This window comes from Labeo rohita, chromosome 11, assembly GCF_022985175.1.
Source record: "Labeo rohita strain BAU-BD-2019 chromosome 11, IGBB_LRoh.1.0, whole genome shotgun sequence".
In the NCBI taxonomy this organism is placed as follows: Eukaryota; Metazoa; Chordata; class Actinopteri; order Cypriniformes; family Cyprinidae; genus Labeo; species Labeo rohita.
In genome coordinates, this window is record NC_066879.1 from 17,136,681 (window position 1) to 17,158,548 (window position 21,868).

A 21,868-nucleotide genomic window follows, 5' to 3' on the forward strand; every position below is an offset into this window, starting at 1 on the left:
TTTGAGATTCATCTTTTCATGCTGAGGACAACTTGAGGGACTCATATGCAACTATTACAGAAGGTTCAAATGCTCACTGATGTTCCAGAAGGAAAAATGACACATTAAGAGCAAGGGGTGAAAACTTTTGAACAGAATGAAGATGTGTACATTTTTCTTATTTTGCTTAAATATCATATTTTTTCATTTAGTACTGCCCTTCAGAAGCTGCAGAAGATACTTACATGTTTCCCAGAAGAAAAAACAATTTCAGTTTACCCTAATCCTCAAATTCCAAAAGTTTTCACCCCCCGGGATCTTAATGCATTGTGTTTCCTTCTGAAGCATCAACGATTGGAGCACTTCCCTCAGCCAATCGGACCATCTATTTCCATCACGTTGACATTTTCTCTGTCTTTCCATCTAGGTTGTGATCCTGCTGTACCTTGCTGACTGGATGGTCAACTGGATGTGGCGTCGAGGGATGGATCCCGACAACTTCTCCATTCCCTACTTGACCGCTCTGGGAGACCTGCTGGGGACAGGCTTCCTGGCTCTGTGTTTCCACATCCTGTGGCTAATCGGAGATCGGGACACAGATGTGGGTGATTGATCCACGCTGCTTCCTCTGACTCTGTCCAAGCAACGCAGATGTCTTTATTTATAATGCCACATAGAGAAATAATATCTATATTGTTATGGCTACAATGGCTACCATGATTATATTGATGACATTATTGCTTTAGTATTGATATGTAATTTCATTGTTGTTTAGCTACTGGGAGAACAACAATCCTCATTATTTTTCAATGGGGACGTTCGGCCCGATTTTACGGCCAGTCGCGTCGGCTGCATGTAAAGATCGACCTAAACTTGAAATATTTCACAAGAGGCAAACGAACATAGAATGCTAAATCACCAAGTGCTACAAAATGATGGGTTTCGAGGGCGCCACTCACAGCCTTTGTCAACTAAAGACAAAAGACATATTTGGACCATCAGAGAGTGACCTAAATAACAGACTAGAAATTAAAAGAGTCACTTGGGTCTTAATAGCAGAGATTGAATCTCATACGGGACCTTTTGACGATAAAACACGCATATACAAAATAGAGTACTGTAAAATGCATAGAAATCACTTTGTTTAACACACAATGCTAAATTTGCTTCTGTAGCTCTGCTTATGGTTACAGAGAGAGATAATAACCCAAAGTGCTTTGTTTCATTGCAATCCCTAAAATACTCAAATTGTGCAATGCAGTGAAAAGGTTCATGGGTTGTTTACGCTCAAGACCTAAAGGATAAAATATCAGACTTTGCCTCATTTGCGTAGGTACATTTCCGTTATGTACACAACAGTTTCACCCAAAGGCCTGTAAGATTGCTGTAAGCTTCTCAGGCCGTTATTGTGAAGTCCACATCCGTTAATCTCTACAATCTCTTCCGTGGACTCAAAATACTGGGACAGTTAATGTATTTGTGGTGATAGTTAACAAAGTGCTTATTTTAAAAGGGCTGTGAGTTAGAAAAAAAGACAGAAATTATATTTAACAATGCACTCTTAAAGGCTTTCCAAATCTCAATGAATATATTGTTCTGTTATATAAAGTGTATACAATTGACCCTTTGCTAAGCTCTGCCTCCCTTCATTACTTCGAGTTTCTATGATTTGTAGTTAAATGTTAAAAAAGTGTTCAAAATTAATTAGAAATTATTCCTATGTGAGTTGAAAGGAAGTATGCATTGCAAAGCATTTTATCTGCCGTTTTCATTTAAAGGAATTGTTAAATTACCCAGTAACGTGATTAAAGAAATGCAGAGCCTGCAAACTCAAGGCTTATAAAAACGCTTATCACAGTGAATTAAAAAGAGAAAAGGCCCGTTTCATAGCTCAGTTACATTATTGAGATATTTTTGCATGCCATTTGAAAAAGCAGTCAAAAAACTACACTGTAATAATGATTTTTCACAGATGGAGTATGTTTTCCAAGAAAATACTATTTCAGTTTCAAAATTTCACATTTCAGTGTGTCACTTCCCAGATAGCACACTTATGTCTGCAAGATGTCTGTTAAAGATCACTTGATCTGGAAAGCATCTGCTATGTACAAACATCTGACAGACATCTATAAGATGTCAGTTTTACATACATTCTAAATCATAAACATCTTAAAGACATCTAATAGACACCTATTTGACATCTGATAGAAAATGTCCTATAGACGTATTGCAGATGAGCAAACACTAAAAAATACGTCTTGCAGATGTAAATGCAGACGTCAAATAAATGTCTCTGTGATGTATGTGTGCTATCAGGGTTGTAATTATTTGTGAAATTTCCCAGATAGCACATGTACATCTGCAAGATGTCTTTTAAACATCACTTGATCTGGAAAACATCTGCTGTGTACAAACATCTGACAGATGTCTGTAAGATGTCAGTTTTACATGCATTCTAAATCTCAAACATCTTAAAGGCATCTTAAGATGTCGATTTGACATCTGATACGAATAGTCCTATAGACGTATTGGTGAGCAAACACTCTAAAAATACGTCTTGCAGATGTAAATGCAGACGTCAAATAGATGTCTCTGTGATGTACATATGCTGTCACATACGTCCGCAAGATGTCTGTTAAACATCACTTGATCTGGAAAGCATCTATTGTGTACAAACATTTGACAGATGTCTGTAAGATGTCAGTTTTACATTCTAAATCATAAACATCTTAAAGACAACTAATAGATGTGTATTTGACATCTGATAGGAAACGTCCAATAGAGGAATCACATATGAGCAAACACCCAAAAAACCACATCATGCAGATGTGAAATACACATCTCTGTGATGTATGTGTGGTATCAGGGTTATAATTATTTGCAAAATTTCCCAGATAGCACATATACGTCTGCAAGATGTCTGTTAAAGATCACTTCATCTGAAAAGCATCTGCTGTGTACAAACATTTGACAGACATCAGTAAGATGTCAGTTTTACATTCTAAATCATAAAGACATCTAATAGACATCTATTTGACATCTGATAGGAAACATCCTATAGATGAATTGCAGATGAGCAAACACTAAAAAATATGTCTTGCAGATGTAAATGCAGACGTCAGATAGACGTCTCCATGATGTATGTGTGCTATCACGGTTGTTTGGACAGTATGTTTTTAAGGCAAAGCTTAGTGAAGGGGTCAATAGTGAACTTAATTAGTTTAATCAAAAAGCACCTGATTACTGACAAAAAAACATGAAGTGCTCTGCCTCAAAAGTCTTTATACGAAGATTATCTGTAGAATTATGCAAAAAATGCTTATCAAAAGGGCTATTTTGACATCTACACCTCTGTACCACTGCATGCTAGCAAAAAAAAAATGCTGTCGAACCGGCTTGCAGAATGTGATTTAAAGCCATGCTTGATTAAAATCCCTTTTTAGTTTCTTTTTTAATTCGAACGATGGTTTCATTTCGTACAGTATGTTTTTAATGCCACTCAGAAACACTTGAAAGGCTAACAAGATGGCTAGCAGCTAATCTGTACCTCACGGCCATAATCAGTAGTTGCCAGGAAACTAATGTATATTTTAATGACTAGCGAAGCCTTATAAATCAAATGACGTCCAATTATGGACAGTGTGTTAATGCTAAAGGGCTGTGTAGAAAAAAACGCTCCATCAGCTGAGTGGATTGTGCCGGGCACGTAACATTAAAAAAAATCACGATATATTAAACACACCCCTTTTTATTTTTAGAGTACATTTTGTTTTCTCTTCTTAAATGTGGTTTCTAGGTGAATTCTAGTGTTATAAGCACGTTTAATGTCACGGTAGTACACAAGATGTACTGTAATGTCAGACTTTACCACAAGAGGATGCACTTGTGCAAGGAGAGCATGCAGCTCCAATGTGTTTCATGCACCACAAACAGCACGAATATTATTACTGTGCAACTGATCCGGTGCTGCCATTGTACCATGACAGCTCTCTATAGTTGTGAATATTTTTTCAGGGGATGGGAGGCTTTGTTTATTTATTTCTATAGATGTGACAAAGCTATTTGTAAATAATATATTTATTCTATAAATGTTTATTTTTCATTTTGTTGCATTTTTCCTTTGCATTGGACCAGTAGAGATGTTTACTGTACGTTTATCAGTAATTCTTGTTTTTTTTCTTAACAAATATCTCAAGTTTGGTGCCTAATATCCAGCAAAACCTCACACTCGATCTGGTTCGGTGAATTGAGCATAATATGCCTTAACAAATCACAAGCAAGGCTCGACATGTAGATTTATAGGTCTTTTGATTTGTGTTTTTTTTTTTAAATGAGATTTTTTAATTAATGAGTTGATTTTCATATTGTATTTTATTGATTTGTGTATGCAAATCATCCCATCCGTTGTGTTGTTCCAGGGCAGATGTGTCGGTGGTAAAGCAAAGCCATCCAAAACAAAGCCACCGAGATCCCCATGAGTTTTTAGAATAAATTAATATTTCCTTGTGGGTTGTCTAATGTCACATATTCTCTCTAATCTGTAATCTATAACGTCCTACAAGCAAACATAACCTTCCCCGAGTTAAATTGGCCTTGAGGGTCACATCCCACTAAAGCAAACTTACCAGATTATCCAAGAGTGTACAGCTAGTAATGGTAACTGGTTATCTGAGTTCTTGATTTCTTCCCCATCAGTTTCTGCCCTGCGGCTGTTTCAATCTGACACTGTTAAGGGGACCTAACAGAGGTACTTGTAAATTGCTGGAAATAAAAGATTATATTATTTCGTACGACCCGTGTTGTTTTGTTTTCGTACCTTTTTTTTAAAGGAGAAGTTCACTTCCAAAACAACAATTTACAAATAATTTACTCACCCCCTTGTCGTCCAAGATGTCCATGTCTTTCTGTCTTCAGTCGTAAAGAAACAGGAACATTTGAGGAAAACATTTCAGGATTTTTCTTCATATAATGGACTTAAGTTGTTCCCTCCGATTTTGAACTTCCCAAATGTAGTTCAAATGCAGCTTCAAAGGGCTCTAAACCATCCCAGCGGTGGAAGAAGGGTTTTATTTAGCGAAACGATCCGTCTTTTTTTTTTTTTTTTCGAAAAATAAAAAATTGTGTACTTTTTAAGCACAAAAGCTCGTGTAACACAGGTTCTGGGATGCGCGTTCATGACGTACGATCGAATCGAAAGGTCGAAAGGTCACGCGTAAGTAGTCAGATCTACAGACCCAGTGTTTACAAAGCGAATGTGCAAAGACTAAGAAAGTGCAAGTGAGTCAAATGCTGTTTACAAACAAAAAGGTACAACGTGTCAGACGATTCTGAAGTTGTAGGAGAAAATAAGATGGAGTTTTTCGCCATACTCTACCTTTTTTTAGCCGGAGTACACAGACGATGAACTTAGACGTGATTCGTAGTAGTGATGGGAAGTTCGGATCATTTTACCGACTCGGACCTTTGAGTCTCGTTCAGCAAACTGAACAAATCTTTTTTCGAGTCATTTTGTTAATTTTAGCAAAATTAACGTGATAGCCCCATAAGATGAACGAACGACTCGAAAAATCGGAAGACTCGAAACAGGTGAACTAATTCCAGTACAGAATCTAATAGGATGTTGCACATGCGCGACTGAACGAATCACTCCCCGAGATGACTCGTTCTTCGCGAGTCATATTAAAGATTCGTTGTGTAAATGTACGAATCGTTCAAGAATGACTCGTGGACGTGCATCCGAGAGCCTGTGCTACACAAGCTTAAGTGCTTAAAAAGTATACTTTTTTTTTTTTTTCGAAAAAAAATTGACCGATCGTTTCGCTACACAAGCTGGGATCGTTTAGAGCCCTTTGAAGCTGCATTTAAACTACATTTCGGAAGTTCAATTGCAGTCTATTATATGAAGAAAAATCCTGAAATGCTTTCCTCAAAAACCATAATTTCTTTTACGACTAAAGACAGAAAGACATGAACATCTTGGATGACAAGGAGGTGAGTAAATTATTTGTAAATTGTTGTTTTGGAAGTGGACTTCTCCTTTAAGTATTAAATAGTGAAAAATCCCACTTGACATTTTTTGAAATTTAAAAAAACATTTTATAAACATACTGTGGCTTGTAGAGCGAAAAACTGGTCAGACAAATGAATAATTATATAAATATACACTACAATAAGATTTTTAATGTTTTTAAGACATTTCTTATGCTCATCAGGGCTGCATTTATCTGATTAAAAATCCAGAAAAAAATAGTAATATTGTGAAATATTATTTAAATCCAAAATAAATGTTTTCTATATAAATGTATTTAAAAATGAAATTTAGTCCTGTGACGCAAAGCTGAATTTTCAGCATCACCACTCCAGTGTCACATGATCCTTCAGAAATCATTCTAATGTGCTGATTAATTCTAAATATTTAAATCTAAAATATTTCTTATAATCAGTGTTGAAACTGATACTTTTATTTCAGGATTCTCAGCAAAATAAAACTCTGATAAGTGAAAGTTTGACGCAATTGCTGATGACCTTGCATTTGCGAGTTACTCGGATGTTCCTCTACTATCAGAGTTTATTCTGACAGTGTTCTGTTCTTATCATTCATAATGCAGCGAATCATCCAGACGCATAACTCACCTTGAAAGCGGCTCAGTCGGATTGGTATAGGAATAATAGGGATTGACACGGATAACAGTGGACAGGGACAAACACCTGCACACTAATAAGGCCAAGGCTGGTCTGGATAGAGGATGTTTGAAGATTTTTCTAGAAAATGACAAGTACTTTATTAAAATTCTGTTTCGTGTTGAATGTGGCTGAGTTTGATCAGCACGGGGTTCTGAACACAATGTGCCTGATGCATGAGACACACAGACACAAACTCACACTGAGGGTCTTTGTCATCTGACAGATGTCTTGGGGTGGACAACACTAAACAAAAGAACTACAGTAGCAGTTAGAAAATACATATGGTTGCTTGTATTAAATAATATGACTTATGAAGTAGTAAAAAGTCACATCTTACTTTTAAAAAAAAGCTTGTTCCATAGTGAATACACATTTCTAAGGCCTCTAAATGATCTGAATTAATATGTAACATTTGCTAACATGTACATTCTGTCATCTGATTGATAGTTTTTACTTTTTTAGCAAGTAATAGGCCTTTTAGTATTATTCAAAAATCACCCAGGTCATGGTACATGTCTTTTTGCTGTCAAATCTTTAATGACTTATAAAGTAAACAAAAATATTCAAGAAGAATATCTTACTTTTTGACTATATAAATACTAGCAACTGCACCAAATAGCATATTTTTGCTCATTTTGGGCCCATTTTTTGACATTTTATTTAATTATTTATTTTTGCCTCCTCAAGTATGAGCCTGATGTACACTACTGGTCAACAGTAAGATTTTTAATGTTTTTTAAATAAGTTTCTTTGGCTCACCAAGCCTACATTTATTTGATCCAAAGTACAGCAAAAGCAGTAAAAACTTTGAAATAATTTTACTATTCAAAATATTTGTTTTTTATTGAATATGTTTTAAAATGTAATTTATTCCTGTGATCAAAGCTACATTTTTCAGCATCATTACTCCAGTCTTCAGTGTCACATGATCCTTCAGAAATCATTCTGATATGCTGATTTGCTGTTTAAGAAACATTGTTTATTATTATCAATATTTAAAACAGTTGAGTACATTTTTTCAGGATTCTTTGATGAATAGAAAGATCCAAAGATCAGTATTTATCTAAAATAAAAAGTTTTTTTTTTTTTTTTTTTTTTTTTTGGAAATGATAGAAATTAATACTTTTATTTAGCAAGGACGCTTTAAATTGGTCAAAAGTGATGTTAAAGACATTAATAATGTTACAAAAGATTTCTATTTCTGAACTATATCTTCTGAACTTTATATTCATAAAAGAAACCTGAAAAAAATGTCAACATAATAATTATGTACAAATTATTAATAAATGTTTTTTGAGCAGCAAATCAGAATATTAGAATGATTTCTGAAGGATCATGTGACTGGAGTAATGATGTTAAAAATTCAGCTTTGAAATCACAGGAAAAAAATACATTCTAAAATATATTCATATAGAAAACAGTTATTTTAAATAGTAAAATATTTATAATTTTTAATGTTTTTGCTGTACTTTGAATCAAATAAATGCAGGCTTGGTGAGCAGAAGACTTTAAAAAAATAAGACTTAAAAGAAGAAAGAAAAAGAAAACCTTTGATTGTTATTGTGTCAAATACAACGTTAAAAAATGCTAACTTTTTAAAAAATATTTTTATTTCAGAGAATTAGATTTTATTCATATTAAAATGTATCTTTTTATTTATTTTGTGTATTTCATATGTCAGGCTTTACAGGGTTAAAAAATATGTAAATTAAATTACATTTACAATTAGATAATAAAAAATCACATTAAGTGTTTTGTTTTTTTGTTTTTCCAAGTAAAAACTGGTCTATCTTGAGTATGTGATCAGATGTATGACTCCCTGAACTCTCTTCATAAGGAGTCACATTGTCTCATCTTGTCCTCCTCTCAGTGAGCGACACACTGTAGCAGCGGGAATGGAAATGTGACACCATGTCACATGGACTGACATCATGAGTTACTGGGACATTCAGATATCAGATATCAGTCACACATTCACCTCCACATGAACATGCACAAAAATATGCTTATATCTTTTTAAAAAGGTTTATTTTTAATCTTATCAAATATACAGACATTATTTAATAGCATAAATATAACTGTTAAAAATTATTTTGTATGAGGGTCACATGAGAGCACAATGTTTTTCACGCAGATTAAGTGCTTCGCGGAGAAATGACAGTATATACACATATAAAGCGTCCTATAATGTGAAAGCTGTATATGTGATTGGACAAGTCTAAAAGCTAGAAATGGCCTCATGGTCTTTACAGAAGAACAGTTTAAGACACTTTATAGAAATAGGGTACAAAATAGAACAAGAAACCTTTAAATTCAATTCTTTGTTTTGTAAAAAGAGTAAAAAAAGATGAGAAAGTGATGTTTATCCACCTTGAGAGGCCACACCAAATATTTTGTAAATATTATGTTATACTAAACATTGTTTCGTTTTTTAAATTTAGGCCTATTTTATATGACTTTTGACATTTCTGCAATATTTACCACAATTTTGAACATGTCAATACATTTTAAAGCAACTTTATGTATTTTTTTGCATTGCCTCTTTTATTTTGAAGGCAATACTTATTCTGTAATGTCTCCCATTCATAAGTTAATGTTAGTGCACCGTCTTGATATATTTTAAGTCTTCGGCTGTACAGGTACATTTGTTGCTGCTGTAAAGAAATCCACTCTTTTCGCGTATTTTTGTACCTGCTTACTAAACTTACAAACCACACACTAACTAGCGACAGGACGAACGAACCTCTTCAAAGCTTTGAATCATTTGAACCAACTGCTTCGCAAATGATTCGCTGTTTTTAAATGTTCGAAACTCCACACGTGTAGATGCAGAATGTGTAAATGCAACAAAAACTCAGGCCAAGCATGCATAAAAACAGCTTTTGCGAACACATTGCAAATGTTTTGTTGAAAGTTTAATATCTAATGCTATAATATGTGTTCTTTTTATCAATCCAGAGACTATAAACTATTACCATCTGCTAAATAAATGAATGCAAATGTACAGTTAAAGTGAAAAGTTTACATAGACCTTGCAGAATCTGCAAAATGTTAGTTACCAAAATAAGAGGAATCATGCAAAATGCATTTTATTTTTTATTTAGTACTGACCTGAATAAGATATTTTATATAAAAGACGTTTACATATTGTCCACAAGAGAAAATAATAGTTTATACAAATTACCCCGTTCAAAAGTTTACATACACTTGATTCTTAATACTGTGTTGTTGCCTGAATGATCCACAACTGAGGGACTCATATGCAACTATTACAGGAGGTTTAAAGGCTCACTGATGCTCCAGAAGGAAACGCAATGCATTAGGAGTCAGGGGGTGAAAACTTTTGAACAGAATGAAGATGTGTACATTTTTCTTATTTTGCCTAAATATCATATTTTTTTTCATTAAGTACAACCCTTCAGAAGCTACAGAAGATACTTACATGTTTCCCCAGTGACAAAATAAGTTAAATTTACCCTGATCAGTATTAAGAATCAAGCGTATGTAAACTTTTGAGCAGAGTCATTTTTATAAATTCAACTATTATTTTCTCTTGTGGACTATATGCAAACGTCTTTTATTAGAGATATCTTTTTCAGGTCAGTACTAGATAAACAATAACATGAATTTTGTATGATCTCTCTTATTTTGGTAAAATAATTAACTGTATATGTCGTCCAGTTGTGATGTAATGAAGCATTGTTTACTGAAATCACATAACTTATGCACTTTAAACTTTGAAATTTGAAAAAAACGATTCACAAAGTATTCAAAGCAGTGTTTTAAAAGCGCCCATCACTACCCCAAAAAACGAACATAAAGTTGCTTTAAAATCGTGATTTATGGTGTTTATTATTTTCTAGTAATTAGTGTTAACCAAACATAAATATTAGTAAATAAATATGATTTTTTTAAAATTCAAAATAAATAATACAAGTAACCCACAATAGGTAATATGTTGTTTTGTTACTCATTTCTTATAAAATATTGAAAAAATATTTGTTTGATCATTTAACTTTGGTACTAATTCACATTAAAAAGTACAAAAAATAATTAAATGCCAATTTGTACCCTCATGGAAAGTGTCTTAAGTGGGGCATCTGTGAGCTCTCAGCAGGACATCAGAAGGGGGTTGGATGTGTTTCGGTGACCTGAGGTCACAGAAGGTCGTGACCCCACGCTGACCTCCTCTCCTCCATCTAGGAGGTCACTAGAGAGGAGCTGCCGGCACAGTGTGTCCACCACCTGAACCACCGGAGTGCAGTCTGAAGGATGAGACGGGAGGTTATCCAGAAGTTTTGCATGAAAGAAAACAATGTAAATTAAACACAGAAAGGCAGAGCTTACCGCGGCTTTTTCTAGTGCACAGATCAAGTGTGTTGATCAGTATTTTCCCCAAGATCCTGCGAGAGACTCTCTATCAGGGGTCAGAACACACAGGTTAGGGTTTTCACTTAGACAAGTGCATTACAGAGTTTAATCACTAGGTGGCAGTGTGGACTTTTTAGCATTGGCTATTCAGAAATGCACATTAGTATACTATTTCGGCAGTATATATAGTATGTTAACAGTGATTGATACATGCTTTTTCTATATTATACAATAAAGTGCACTACATTTGGCCAAATGTGCAGTAAACAACCAAAACACACTGCAAAGAACGCTATATCCCACAATGCAATGCATATGACTTGATCTTCCACTTACAGAGTGATGAATGAACAGGAAGTCATATTAACCAGGTAATTTTAAACTCTCTAAATCTCTTTTTTATTTGATTTGATGAAGACTTTGTACACAAGCTGGATTAAAAGTTAAAAATTAACCATAAAATGGTAAGTGAACTTAGTGAGGGCATGTCATATTAGCATTGCATACTATTGTTTAGCTACAGCAAACATTCAGTTATGTATTATTTTAATGTGAGTTCATGTGTTTATTGAACTATTTCCTTTTTACAAATTATGAGGCTTCGTTAATAATATATATTTAGGTTCATATGTTAATATTATATATATTTTAAAAGACTTAAGGCCTTCATCTAAGCACAAGGAGTAGCTTTAGTCGATTCAGCTTGAATTTTCCAAAATGGAGTTGGTGAGGAAATTGCTGGGGGTTGGTGAGTTGATGAAATTAATTAAATATAATTACAATAAATTAATGATTCAAAATGTACAATTAAATAAATAATAAAATAAAAAGATGATTTTTTTTATTTGTTTACCTACATAAACCGACATCAGAAAAACATGACTATGCGAATGTGTTAAATAATTTAAATATAAGATTTATTTGATTATTAATATTAATAAAATTAATATCAATATGTGTGAAATTATTGAAATAATAACTGAAAATGGTCAAAGGGGTTTAGCTGAATCCCTAAAAAGTGCTTTCTTAATGATTTAAACCATAAGTAATTTTAAAATAAAAATGTTTCATTTTTAAATGTAAATACATTTTAAATAAATAATTTAATACAAATATAAAATGATTTTATATTGCTAAACACATAAAACATTTAAATCTGATTTTATAAAAAAGCAAAATAATTATAAATAAACCTAAAAATATTTATAAAAAATACTTTTAAATATTATTTAATGTAATTTAATATATAAATATAATTTTTGTTTGTAATATAAAATTTTGCTTGTAATATAAAATTAATATAAAATTTTATTATATTTTGGTTAAACACATAAAACATTTTAATTGGATAAAAAATAAAATGCAAAATAATTACAAATAAATCTAAAAATATTTAGAAAAAAAATACTATTAAATATTATTTTATATAATTTAATATATAATATATTTTTTGTTTGTTTTTTCAAAACCCCTGACCCCTAAAGGACCCGGGCTATATCATATCATATCATATCATATCATATCATATCATAAAGGCTTTCTTTATGACTTAAACCATAAGTAATTTTATAATAAAAAAATGTTTCATTTTAAATAAATAATTGAATACAAATTAGTTACACAAATTAGTATAAAATCTGTATTATATTTTGGTTAAACATAAAACATGTAAATCTGATAAAAAATAAAATGCAAAATAATTATAAATTAATCTAAAAATATTTATATATATATATATATATATATATATATATATATATATATATATATATATACATATATTTTTTTTTTTGTATGTTTTTTCAAAACTCCTAACCCCCTAAAGGACCTGAGCCATATCATATCATATCATATCATATCATATCATATCATATCATATCATATCATATCATATCATAAAGGCTTTCTTTATGACTTAAACCATAAGTAATTTTATAATAAAAAAATGTTTCATTTTAAATAAATAATTGAATACAAATTAGTTACACAAATTAGTATAAAATCTGTATTATATTTTGGTTAAACATAAAACATGTAAATCTGATAAAAAATAAAATGCAAAATAATTATAAATTAATCTAAAAATATTTATATATATATATATATATATATATATATATATATATATATATATATATATATATATACATATATTTTTTTTTTTTTTGTATGTTTTTTCAAAACTCCTAACCCCCTAAAGGACCTGAGCCATATCATATCATATCATATCATATCATATCATATCATAAAGGCTTTCTTTATGACTTAAACCATAAGTAATTTTATAATAAAAAAATGTTTCATTTTAAATAAATAATTGAATACAAATTAGTTACACAAATTAGTATAAAATCTGTATTATATTTTGGTTAAACATAAAACATGTAAATCTGATAAAAAATAAAATGCTAAATAATTATAAATAAATCTAAAAATATTTATAAATGCATTTATATATATATATATATTTTTTTTTTTTTTTTTTTTTTTTTTTTTTTTCAAAACTCCTAACCCCCTAAAGGACCTGAGCCATATCATATCATATCATATCATATCATATCATATCATATCATATCATATATCATATCATATATATTTTACAGTGCAAATTTAAAAATCTAGTTTGAATGTCATTTTTACTTTATGTGGGATCTGCAGCAGTAAAGTGAGTGTGTCAGTCAGTCTCTCCTCCAGCAGTGAATGATAAACTCTCAAACTCTCCAGCTCTTTCTGCTTCATCTACAGGATATGACAGACAAGGCAGGTGTTCATTAGAGATTTTGTGGTGCATGATAATCTATTATCATACTGTCTTCCTTAACTCTCACCTTTCCCACTTCATTTCCCTTCTCATCCGCTTGAGGAATCCACACGCGTGCTGTGGTTTCTTTGCTCTGAGAGACAAGCCAGTTACAGATAGCAGCTTTCTGACACCTGTAGAAGGACATGTCAAATTAATGCATGCATGTGTTGTAGCTAAAATGCCCAAAAAACATGTTTTATATTTAAGATATATTTACCCTTTAGCACAGCTGTGCAATCTGTTGATCAGCCGTTTCACCTCCAGGTGGCAGCACTGTCCTTCATCCATTCCCCTCTCCTCCTCTTCCTCATCGGATGCTGCCCGACCCTCGACTGACCTCTGCAGGTCTTCTTCTGCACAGAGACGTCACATGACTATCACTCTCTTTTAATGCACTGCATGCATGGAACTATTTTGCAGTATGTACTGTGCATTCAATTTGTGGAATGTGAAGTATACAGCAGAGCAAACTGCTAGAAAAGCTCTATTCCATGCAAAGCACTCAGTTTGATCATACACCTCTAGTGTTATGAAGGATCTTTAAGTAATATCAATCTCCCATTTGGACCATTAAAAAAAGACAAAATTAAAAATATCAAAATAAACATTTAGAGAGAAACTTGTGTAAAAACTGTAATTACTTTTGTGTTTGTTATCATTTTTGTTTTGAATTATCTTAAATATAAAGTGTAGTAATTATTTTATTAATTTAAATCATTCTATTTTAGAATATTTATTATTATTCTTATTATTTATTTAAAAATGTTTGTTTCTAGAAATGTAAAATCACGTATTTTTTTATTTAATTAGACATTTAATTTTTTTTAATTAGACATTTTTTATTTAATTATACGTTGTTTTTTATCTTTAATATTAGGTTACAATAATTATGCATACTTTTGTATAATTTTATTATTATTATTAATAATTAAAAATGTTAACTCTTAATTTCACTGCACTTGCTAAACATGCAACGTGATCCGGTCACATGACAAAAAAGCATAATTATGCATTATGCATTTTTTAAAAAAGCAAAAAGTGCACATTACATACTACGGCGTATGCTGGTATTTTATCCACATCCTATTGTGATTGTGCATGCAAAATGTAAAATCTACTTCACCATCCAACTTGTCATTTCTTATAATCTTTTGAATGAGAAATTGATTTGTTTATGATGCTTTTTGATCCTCTTACCTCTTCTGGAATCATCTTGACTGACAGGGGAGGAAACTTCAGAGCCACATGATTCAGCTATTTCCATTTTGTTCATATTCAACTCTGTGCAGGTGCACTGGACCCTACAAATAATTCATAAAGCACTGTAAATATGATTAAATAACCTTCTGAGTCATGACATTTGAAGTCAAAACGTTTAATATCACATGACTGAAAGCTGTTCTGCACGCTACATTTCCCATGTTGCCGACGCATGAACATGTTTGATTGTTGTCCCTGCAGAGCGTGTGGATGTTCTGAGAGAGCTAACTGGCAGGTTTCGACCTGCTTCTCCAGGTGAGGAATGAGAATTACATCACCGCTCTGTGATGCAAGTAATGAAATATTAACACGGATATTAATCTGCTAAGCGTCTACTGAAAGCCAGCAATCTACTTGATTGATTGCAAGGTTAATGTCAGCTAAAGTTTCATAGCACTGGCTTTTAGCCATGCAATGCATGCTGGAAGTTTATTAGTTTATTATACTTAAACTTAATACATTATTCTTTGGTTTGTGTAATCTCGAACGCTTACTGAATTGAAGAGGAGTGTTCCGGAAACCTGCATAAAAGCAGTCATTATTTTTGCATCTGTGTTTGGTGACGCTAGTGGCACTGAAATTGCATGTTTCCTGTTTTTAGCATTTTTGTTTTTTTAATTTATACAGTGAAATTAGACATAATTTTTGCTCTGAATCATTTCATAAAATATAATTAAGATATGTAGACTTTAAAAAAAATGTGTACAATTAGGTTTTGTTTACTACCAAAGTTTAATATAAAGATTATTTTATGTACATCAAAAACAAGCAAGTAACAAAAGAAATTATAAAAAATATAAAATATTAATATTATACTTTGGTATGCATAAATGAATTATTTATTAATTTAAATAAATTGTATTATTTCTTAAATTTGCAATAAAATATATTTTAATTATCGTGTTTTTAGAATTTTAAAACATGTACATTATTTATTATTTATTTATTTATTTGATTTATTATTTCTTTTATTTGATTTTAAAAAATCTGCAATAAAATATATTTAAATTATTGTATGTTTTTTAAAAAAAATCATAAATTTAAATACTAGTTTACTAAGTTTATGTGATTTATACAATAAAATTTGGTCATTTAGTAATGTCTAATTTTACCATTTTGTACTTTAAATGAGCTCATATAAATATTAGTATTTATTTATTTTATCATTTATTTATTTAAAAATTTGCTATAAAATATGCTTCAAGCATTGTATGTTTTTAGAAATGTAAAAAATCATATAAATTTAAATACTAGTTTACTAAGCTTATGTGATTTATATAGTAAAATTAGACCTTTAGTAATGTCTAATTTTACCATTTTACCAGAATTATTTAGTAACCAGTTAATTGAAATGTATATATATATGTACATATATATATATATATGTACTGTATGTATGTGTGTGTGTGTTTAAAAAAGCATGCAGTGAAATATATTTTAAATATTATGTTTTTAGAATTTTTTTTTAATCATATACATTATTTTTTTATTAAAATAAGATCATATTAATTATGAATATTGTAATACATATTGAAATATGTAAAATCTCTTTGCACTAACTTTTTAATTATTTTTGCAATTATGTTTGGTGATTAAAATGAACCCTCCCCCCACCATGTATATTTATTTATTTATTTATTTATTTATTTATTTATTTATTATTTCAGACATTAGCATTTAAAAATTACGAAAAAAAAAATCATTTTCTCTTTTGCAGCCTTTTTAGTTTGTGGACGTACACTAACAGACAACAGATGTGGCTTTTATTCCACATTTAATTTCTTTTAATTTGCATTATTTTCTTTGCATTATTTGACTGCAGTAATGTTCATCGATGATAGAGGCAAATAATATCACACCATAAAAATCACCACAAACCTCTTTGATCTCTGACGGTCCAACATACCTGCTTAAACATGTGTCTGGACCTTACATCCTTCCTCACAGGATATAATAAGACATCTAGAGTTCGATGCTGTAATAGAGGCTTTGTATGATTTGCTGTAATACTCACACTTAAAAGTGAATGACTAATAACCGTTTGCAGGAAACTCTGCCATCCGGTGTTATTAAAGCAGCTCATTAACATCTGTCAAAGGAAAATCAGTCATGCCTGTGACATGCCCTGTCCAATCGGTTTCATAACCAACCGCTGGTTCTTGACTCATGGAAACGAACTGAAGCATCAATGCAGGTACACATCTTACAGTTATGCAAGATTATGGCTTCTCATCTCAGAACGCCTTTGTGGTCTGTTCTGAGTCTTGGAGAAGTCCTGCCTATACATGGTCAACTAGGATTCTTCACAACCCTATAATTTTGATAAATTTCATTCATTTAACGTCATTTTAATTCCAGTTTGAAATGAAGACAACCGATAAACCATTAGGTAAAACCAAAAAAGCCAAAAAAGCTCTTAAAGTGATAGTTCTCCCAAAAATGAAAATGCGCTTCAAACCTGAATCCATTTCTTTCCCTGTAAAACATGTCTTTTGTTTTAAGTCTGTTTTAGTGGTGTTTTGAACCCTACTGACTTTTATTTTATGAACAAAAACAGTAAAGAAAGAATAAATGATAACATAAATTCATTATTAGACAAACTATCACTTTAAAAACACACAAACACTGTTTAAAGGCTGGGGTTGGTAATATTTTTGTCTCTAATGCTCAGCAAGGCTGCATTTATTTGATGAAAAATATTATTACAATTTAAAAGAACTGTTTTCCATTTAAATATATTTCAAAACGTAATATATTTTTGTGATGCAAAGCTGAATTTTCAGCATCATCACACCAGTCTTCAATGTCACATGATCCTTCAGAACCATTCTATGATGCTGATTTGGTGATCAAAAACTTTTCTTATTATTATCAATGCATTATAAATGTCTTTACTGTTACTTTTGATCAATTTAATGCATCCTTGATGATTAAAAGTATTCATTTCTTTAAAAATAAAACATTAATGACCCCAAATGTCTTTATATGCAGTGTATTTATGCATGTGTGTGACTGAAATTGTACTGTTAGATGAATAAAAGACCTACCTGAGCTTCTCCAGCTGGCTCTCCAGACTCTGGACTTGTTCTCGGAGCATGTCCGCTTGTTGAGCCTGCTCTTTTAAGGCCTTCACACCCTTCAGCCCTGCGGCCAGTGACTCTCTGACCTCTTCCGTCCTCTTCTTAATCCGTGTGTTTTCAGTCCGGACGCTGTCCAGCATCTCCTGCATCCTGCTAATCTCTCCATAAGCTGCCATCAGCTCTTCCTCTAACCTCTGGTTAAACCTCATGGCTTCCTCCAGCTGTCCATCACGTGAAGCACGGATCAGTTCCAGCTCTCGTAGGAGGTCTTTATTGCTTCTTCTGGAGTCCCATTCCAGGTGTTTGGATTGTCGTTTTGTTGTTTTGCAGTCTTGTCTTTCAGGGGTTCCTCCAGCAGAATGTTGGGACGGCACGTCTTTTCGGCGTAATGCCACCTCCAGTGCCAAACAACGCGCGTCGCTGCTCTGGAGGGCTGAGCGTAAGTCCTCCACCAGCTCCCGCAGACTGGCGTTCTCCAGCTCTAGCTGGTCCTGCCATCTCTTTTGAGGGTTAATATCCACTGCAAAAATATATAGTAAAATTAGGCCTTCAGTAACCTTCAGTAGGCCTTTTGCTTTCAAAGTAATTCAAAGAAAGCATAAATTATTTTTTAATCAACTACTTTAATAATAACTGTGGATTAAAATTAATAAATAAATGTTAAATATGATATTATTATAATGCAATTATTTCTGAATACATTTTTAAAATATTTTAATAAATATGGAAAATAACTTTTTTTATTATTATAATTGTAATAATATAATTAAAATATTATACATTCTTAGATTATAAAGTCATAATTAAAATTAAATTACATGCTTTTAATTATAACGTAATCTTTTTATTTTTGCTATTATTATTCTTTAATGCTAAATTTCTAGTTTTTGATCATAAATAAATAAAAATTGTTGGGTTATCGGGGGGGTTACAATAATATTCAACACTACAATAAACATTAGAAAATTAGATCTTCAGTAATAACTAAATTTAGCATTTTAAAATGCGTTTTTTTGCTTTCAAAATGATAATCAGCTACTTTAGTAATAATTATGTAATATAAATTAATAAATAAATGGTAAATACGATTTCCTTATTGTAATACAATTATTTATTACTAAATTATTTTACAATATTTTAATAAATATGGTAATTGTTTGTTTATTTTTATTTTTATTATAATGTAACAAATTAACTCAAACATTCTATGTTAGATTATGAAGTCATATTAATTAAATAAAATTATATGCCTTAATTATATATTTTTTTATTTTACTATTATTATTTTTTTAATGCTAACTTTCTAGTTTTTCATAATAAATAAATAAAAACAGTTGGGTTATCTGAGTTATCTAAAATTTGATCTTTAGTAATGACTAAATTTAGCATTTTTAAATAGTTTTTGTTTTCAAACTAATTTACAGAAAGTATAAATTATTTTTCAGTCAATTATAATTGTGTAATATACATAAATAAATGTTAAATATAATTATTATAAAACAATTATTTATTAATACATTATTTTACAATATTTCAATATTATATGTTGTACATAAATATCAGTAATTGTTTTGTTTGTTTATATTTATTACAACATTTTCTTTTTATTTTACTTTTATTATTCTTTAGTGCTAACTTACTATTTATTTTATACAAATAAATAAAGTTGGGTCAACATTAAAAAATTAGATCTTCAGTAAATTACTAAAATTAGCATTTTATTGTTTTCAGATTAATTCAGAGAAATTATAAATGATTCATTAATCGATTATTATTGTTTAAATGTAAATTAATAAATACATTTTATATAATATGTAACATATACACTGTCAAAAATAAAAAACACAATTAGTTGAGTCAGCTTAAAATAATTTGTTACCCTGCTGCCTTAAAATTGTAAGTTCAGTCAACTAAAATAAGTTTAGTCAACTTGAAATGTTAAGTTGTACTAAGTAACAACTTAGATATTTGTGTTTGCTAAACTTAACAGATGGGTAAGTAACCCAGCTGCCTTAAAATTTTAAGTTGATTCAACTCAAATATCTAAGTTGTCACTTAGTATAATTTAACATTTCAAGTTGAATAAACTTTTTTTGAGTTGACTGAACTTAAAATTTTAAGGCAGCCAGGTTACAAATTATTTTAAGTTGACTCAACAAATTGTTTTTTACAGTGTAGTGTATTACTATAAATGTATGTTCTTCTTGTGTTTTAAGCATTTTAAAATTTAATCTTGTATGAAATTTGATCAGTAAATAAATCAGTAAAGTTTATGTACAGTGTATTTGGATTATTATCATTCATAATAGAAGTTGAGCACGGAATATGCATTTTTATGACACAGACACTCATAAATCTCTCTTAAATAAATCTTCATTATCATTAAAGGCTAAAAATGTCCCCTAAGGCTTGAGTCTTTGGCTGGAAAAATACATGTATGAAATTAGTTCACCTGTCCTGACAGCTCAGGTGTGTGTGTGAAGCTCCTACCTGAGTTTCTCTGCGTTTCCACAGCAGAACTCTGCAAGTGATCCGAATTCTGAGAGGGTCCGGATCTTCTCACTGACCTTTTCCGGCTCTGCTGGTCGGCAGACAGATCAAAACTGACGCACTTTCTCCTCCGGACGCGGGGACACCGAAGTCTGATCTCCCGCTCGATGTGCTCGGTCTCCTCGCTGACTGGAAGTCGGAATCCCGGGTGTCCTTCTTGCGTTTTTAACGAGAAAAATCCACACAGTCGTGCGTGGAAATCTTTAAAGTTAAGCACACGAGGAAGTCCATTGCAAATATCCCGGTGGTTATACTCTGGGGTGCCGTTCTCAGTCTCCGCGCTCGCGGGGATTCCCAAAATCAAACACAGACTCCTAAAGTCCTCGTCCGAGACGAGATCATCACCGTTGTGAAAGGCGAGGTGATGAAACACCTCCTGGAGATACTGGTCCACACCGGTGGCCAAAACCACGACCTCGTTTTCCACGCAGGGGTCTGGGCTGAAATGGTGCGTGAGCGCGCATTTGAGCCACTCGCTTTTACGCGCAGCGCGGATCCGCGGAACCTGCATGACTGGAGACGTCCACAAAACACCTGGGTTTTAACATTTCTGTCTTAAACCATCTTACATCATTGTGCAATTGCAACATGTGTTTTAAATTACAGGAAACTTACCAGATAGATGTATAAAAGCTAAAACTTTACATTACAGTGCTAATTATACAAATCTAACATTTAGCCTAATTGTAATTAACTTAATTTAAAATGCATTGCAAACTACAGATTCTTTCCTCTTCTTCTTCCTTCAGGGACTGTGGTTGTGTGCGGCTTCAAAAGACCCACTCCACCCTTTGGGTTGACAGAGGTGTGTGTGTGTGTGTGTGTGTGTGTTTTTTTTTTTTTTTTTTTTTTTTTTTTTTTTTTCCTGGGCACGTGAAAGCTTTCAGATCTGTCCAATCACTGCTCACTTCAAGCTGAGTTTTTTTGGACCTCGACCAAGAAAGTGATCTTCTCTGGAACTTGAAGACACTTAATACAGGTAGTGTGGACTTTTTTAAATGGCAGCTTTTATCTAGGTTTACAGATCACTTTGAGGAGTTTTCAAGCGTGACTCACTGACTTCCAAGAGACTAAAATGAAGCAGGTAACACCCACGCAGATGTAGCCTATAGAAGTTCTGTTAAAGCCTAAAAAAACATGA

General features: G+C 31.8%; 2 protein-coding genes across 4 annotated transcripts in view; one reads left to right on the forward strand and one right to left on the reverse strand.

The window, feature by feature from the left end:
• Positions 1 to 4,769, forward strand: part of slc41a1 (solute carrier family 41 member 1) — a 33,450-nt gene extending 28,681 nt beyond the window's left edge. For all 3 annotated transcript variants that reach the window (XM_051122370.1, XM_051122371.1, XM_051122372.1), the window contains one exon: positions 407 to 4,769. In XM_051122370.1, coding sequence (XP_050978327.1) covers positions 407 to 592 — 186 coding nt within the window. In that variant the 3' untranslated portion in view covers positions 593 to 4,769. The remainder of the gene's footprint in view (positions 1 to 406) is intronic.
• Positions 4,770 to 8,345: 3,576 nt separating this feature from the next.
• si:ch211-112f3.4 (EF-hand and coiled-coil domain-containing protein 1) lies at positions 8,346 to 21,516 on the reverse strand. Its single transcript, XM_051122160.1, has 9 exons — positions 21,343 to 21,516; positions 20,668 to 21,240; positions 18,145 to 18,697; positions 15,035 to 15,138; positions 14,055 to 14,190; positions 13,863 to 13,968; positions 13,675 to 13,773; positions 11,011 to 11,080; positions 8,346 to 10,928 (listed from the first exon to the last, which is right to left on the reverse strand). The coding sequence occupies exons 2-9, from the start codon at positions 21,236 to 21,238 to the stop codon at positions 10,774 to 10,776; spliced, it is 1,794 nt and encodes a 597-aa protein (XP_050978117.1). The 5' UTR covers positions 21,239 to 21,240; positions 21,343 to 21,516; the 3' UTR covers positions 8,346 to 10,773.
• Positions 21,517 to 21,868: the final 352 nt, after the last annotated feature.

What these genes read in the sequence shown, in the direction of transcription:
- si:ch211-112f3.4 (XM_051122160.1), bottom strand. Translation starts at nt 21,238, where the DNA reads ATGCAGGTTCCGCGGATCCGCGCTGCGCGTAAAAGCGAGTGGCTCAAA. An exon ending in AGCCAGCTGGAGAAGCTCAG is followed by an intron (nt 15,139 to 18,144) that starts GTAGGTCTTTTA and finishes AATTATTTGTAG; the next exon opens with GGTCCAGTGCACCTGCACAG. An exon ending in AGGGAAATGAAGTGGGAAAG is followed by an intron (nt 13,774 to 13,862) that starts GTGAGAGTTAAG and finishes CATATCCTGTAG; the next exon opens with ATGAAGCAGAAAGAGCTGGA.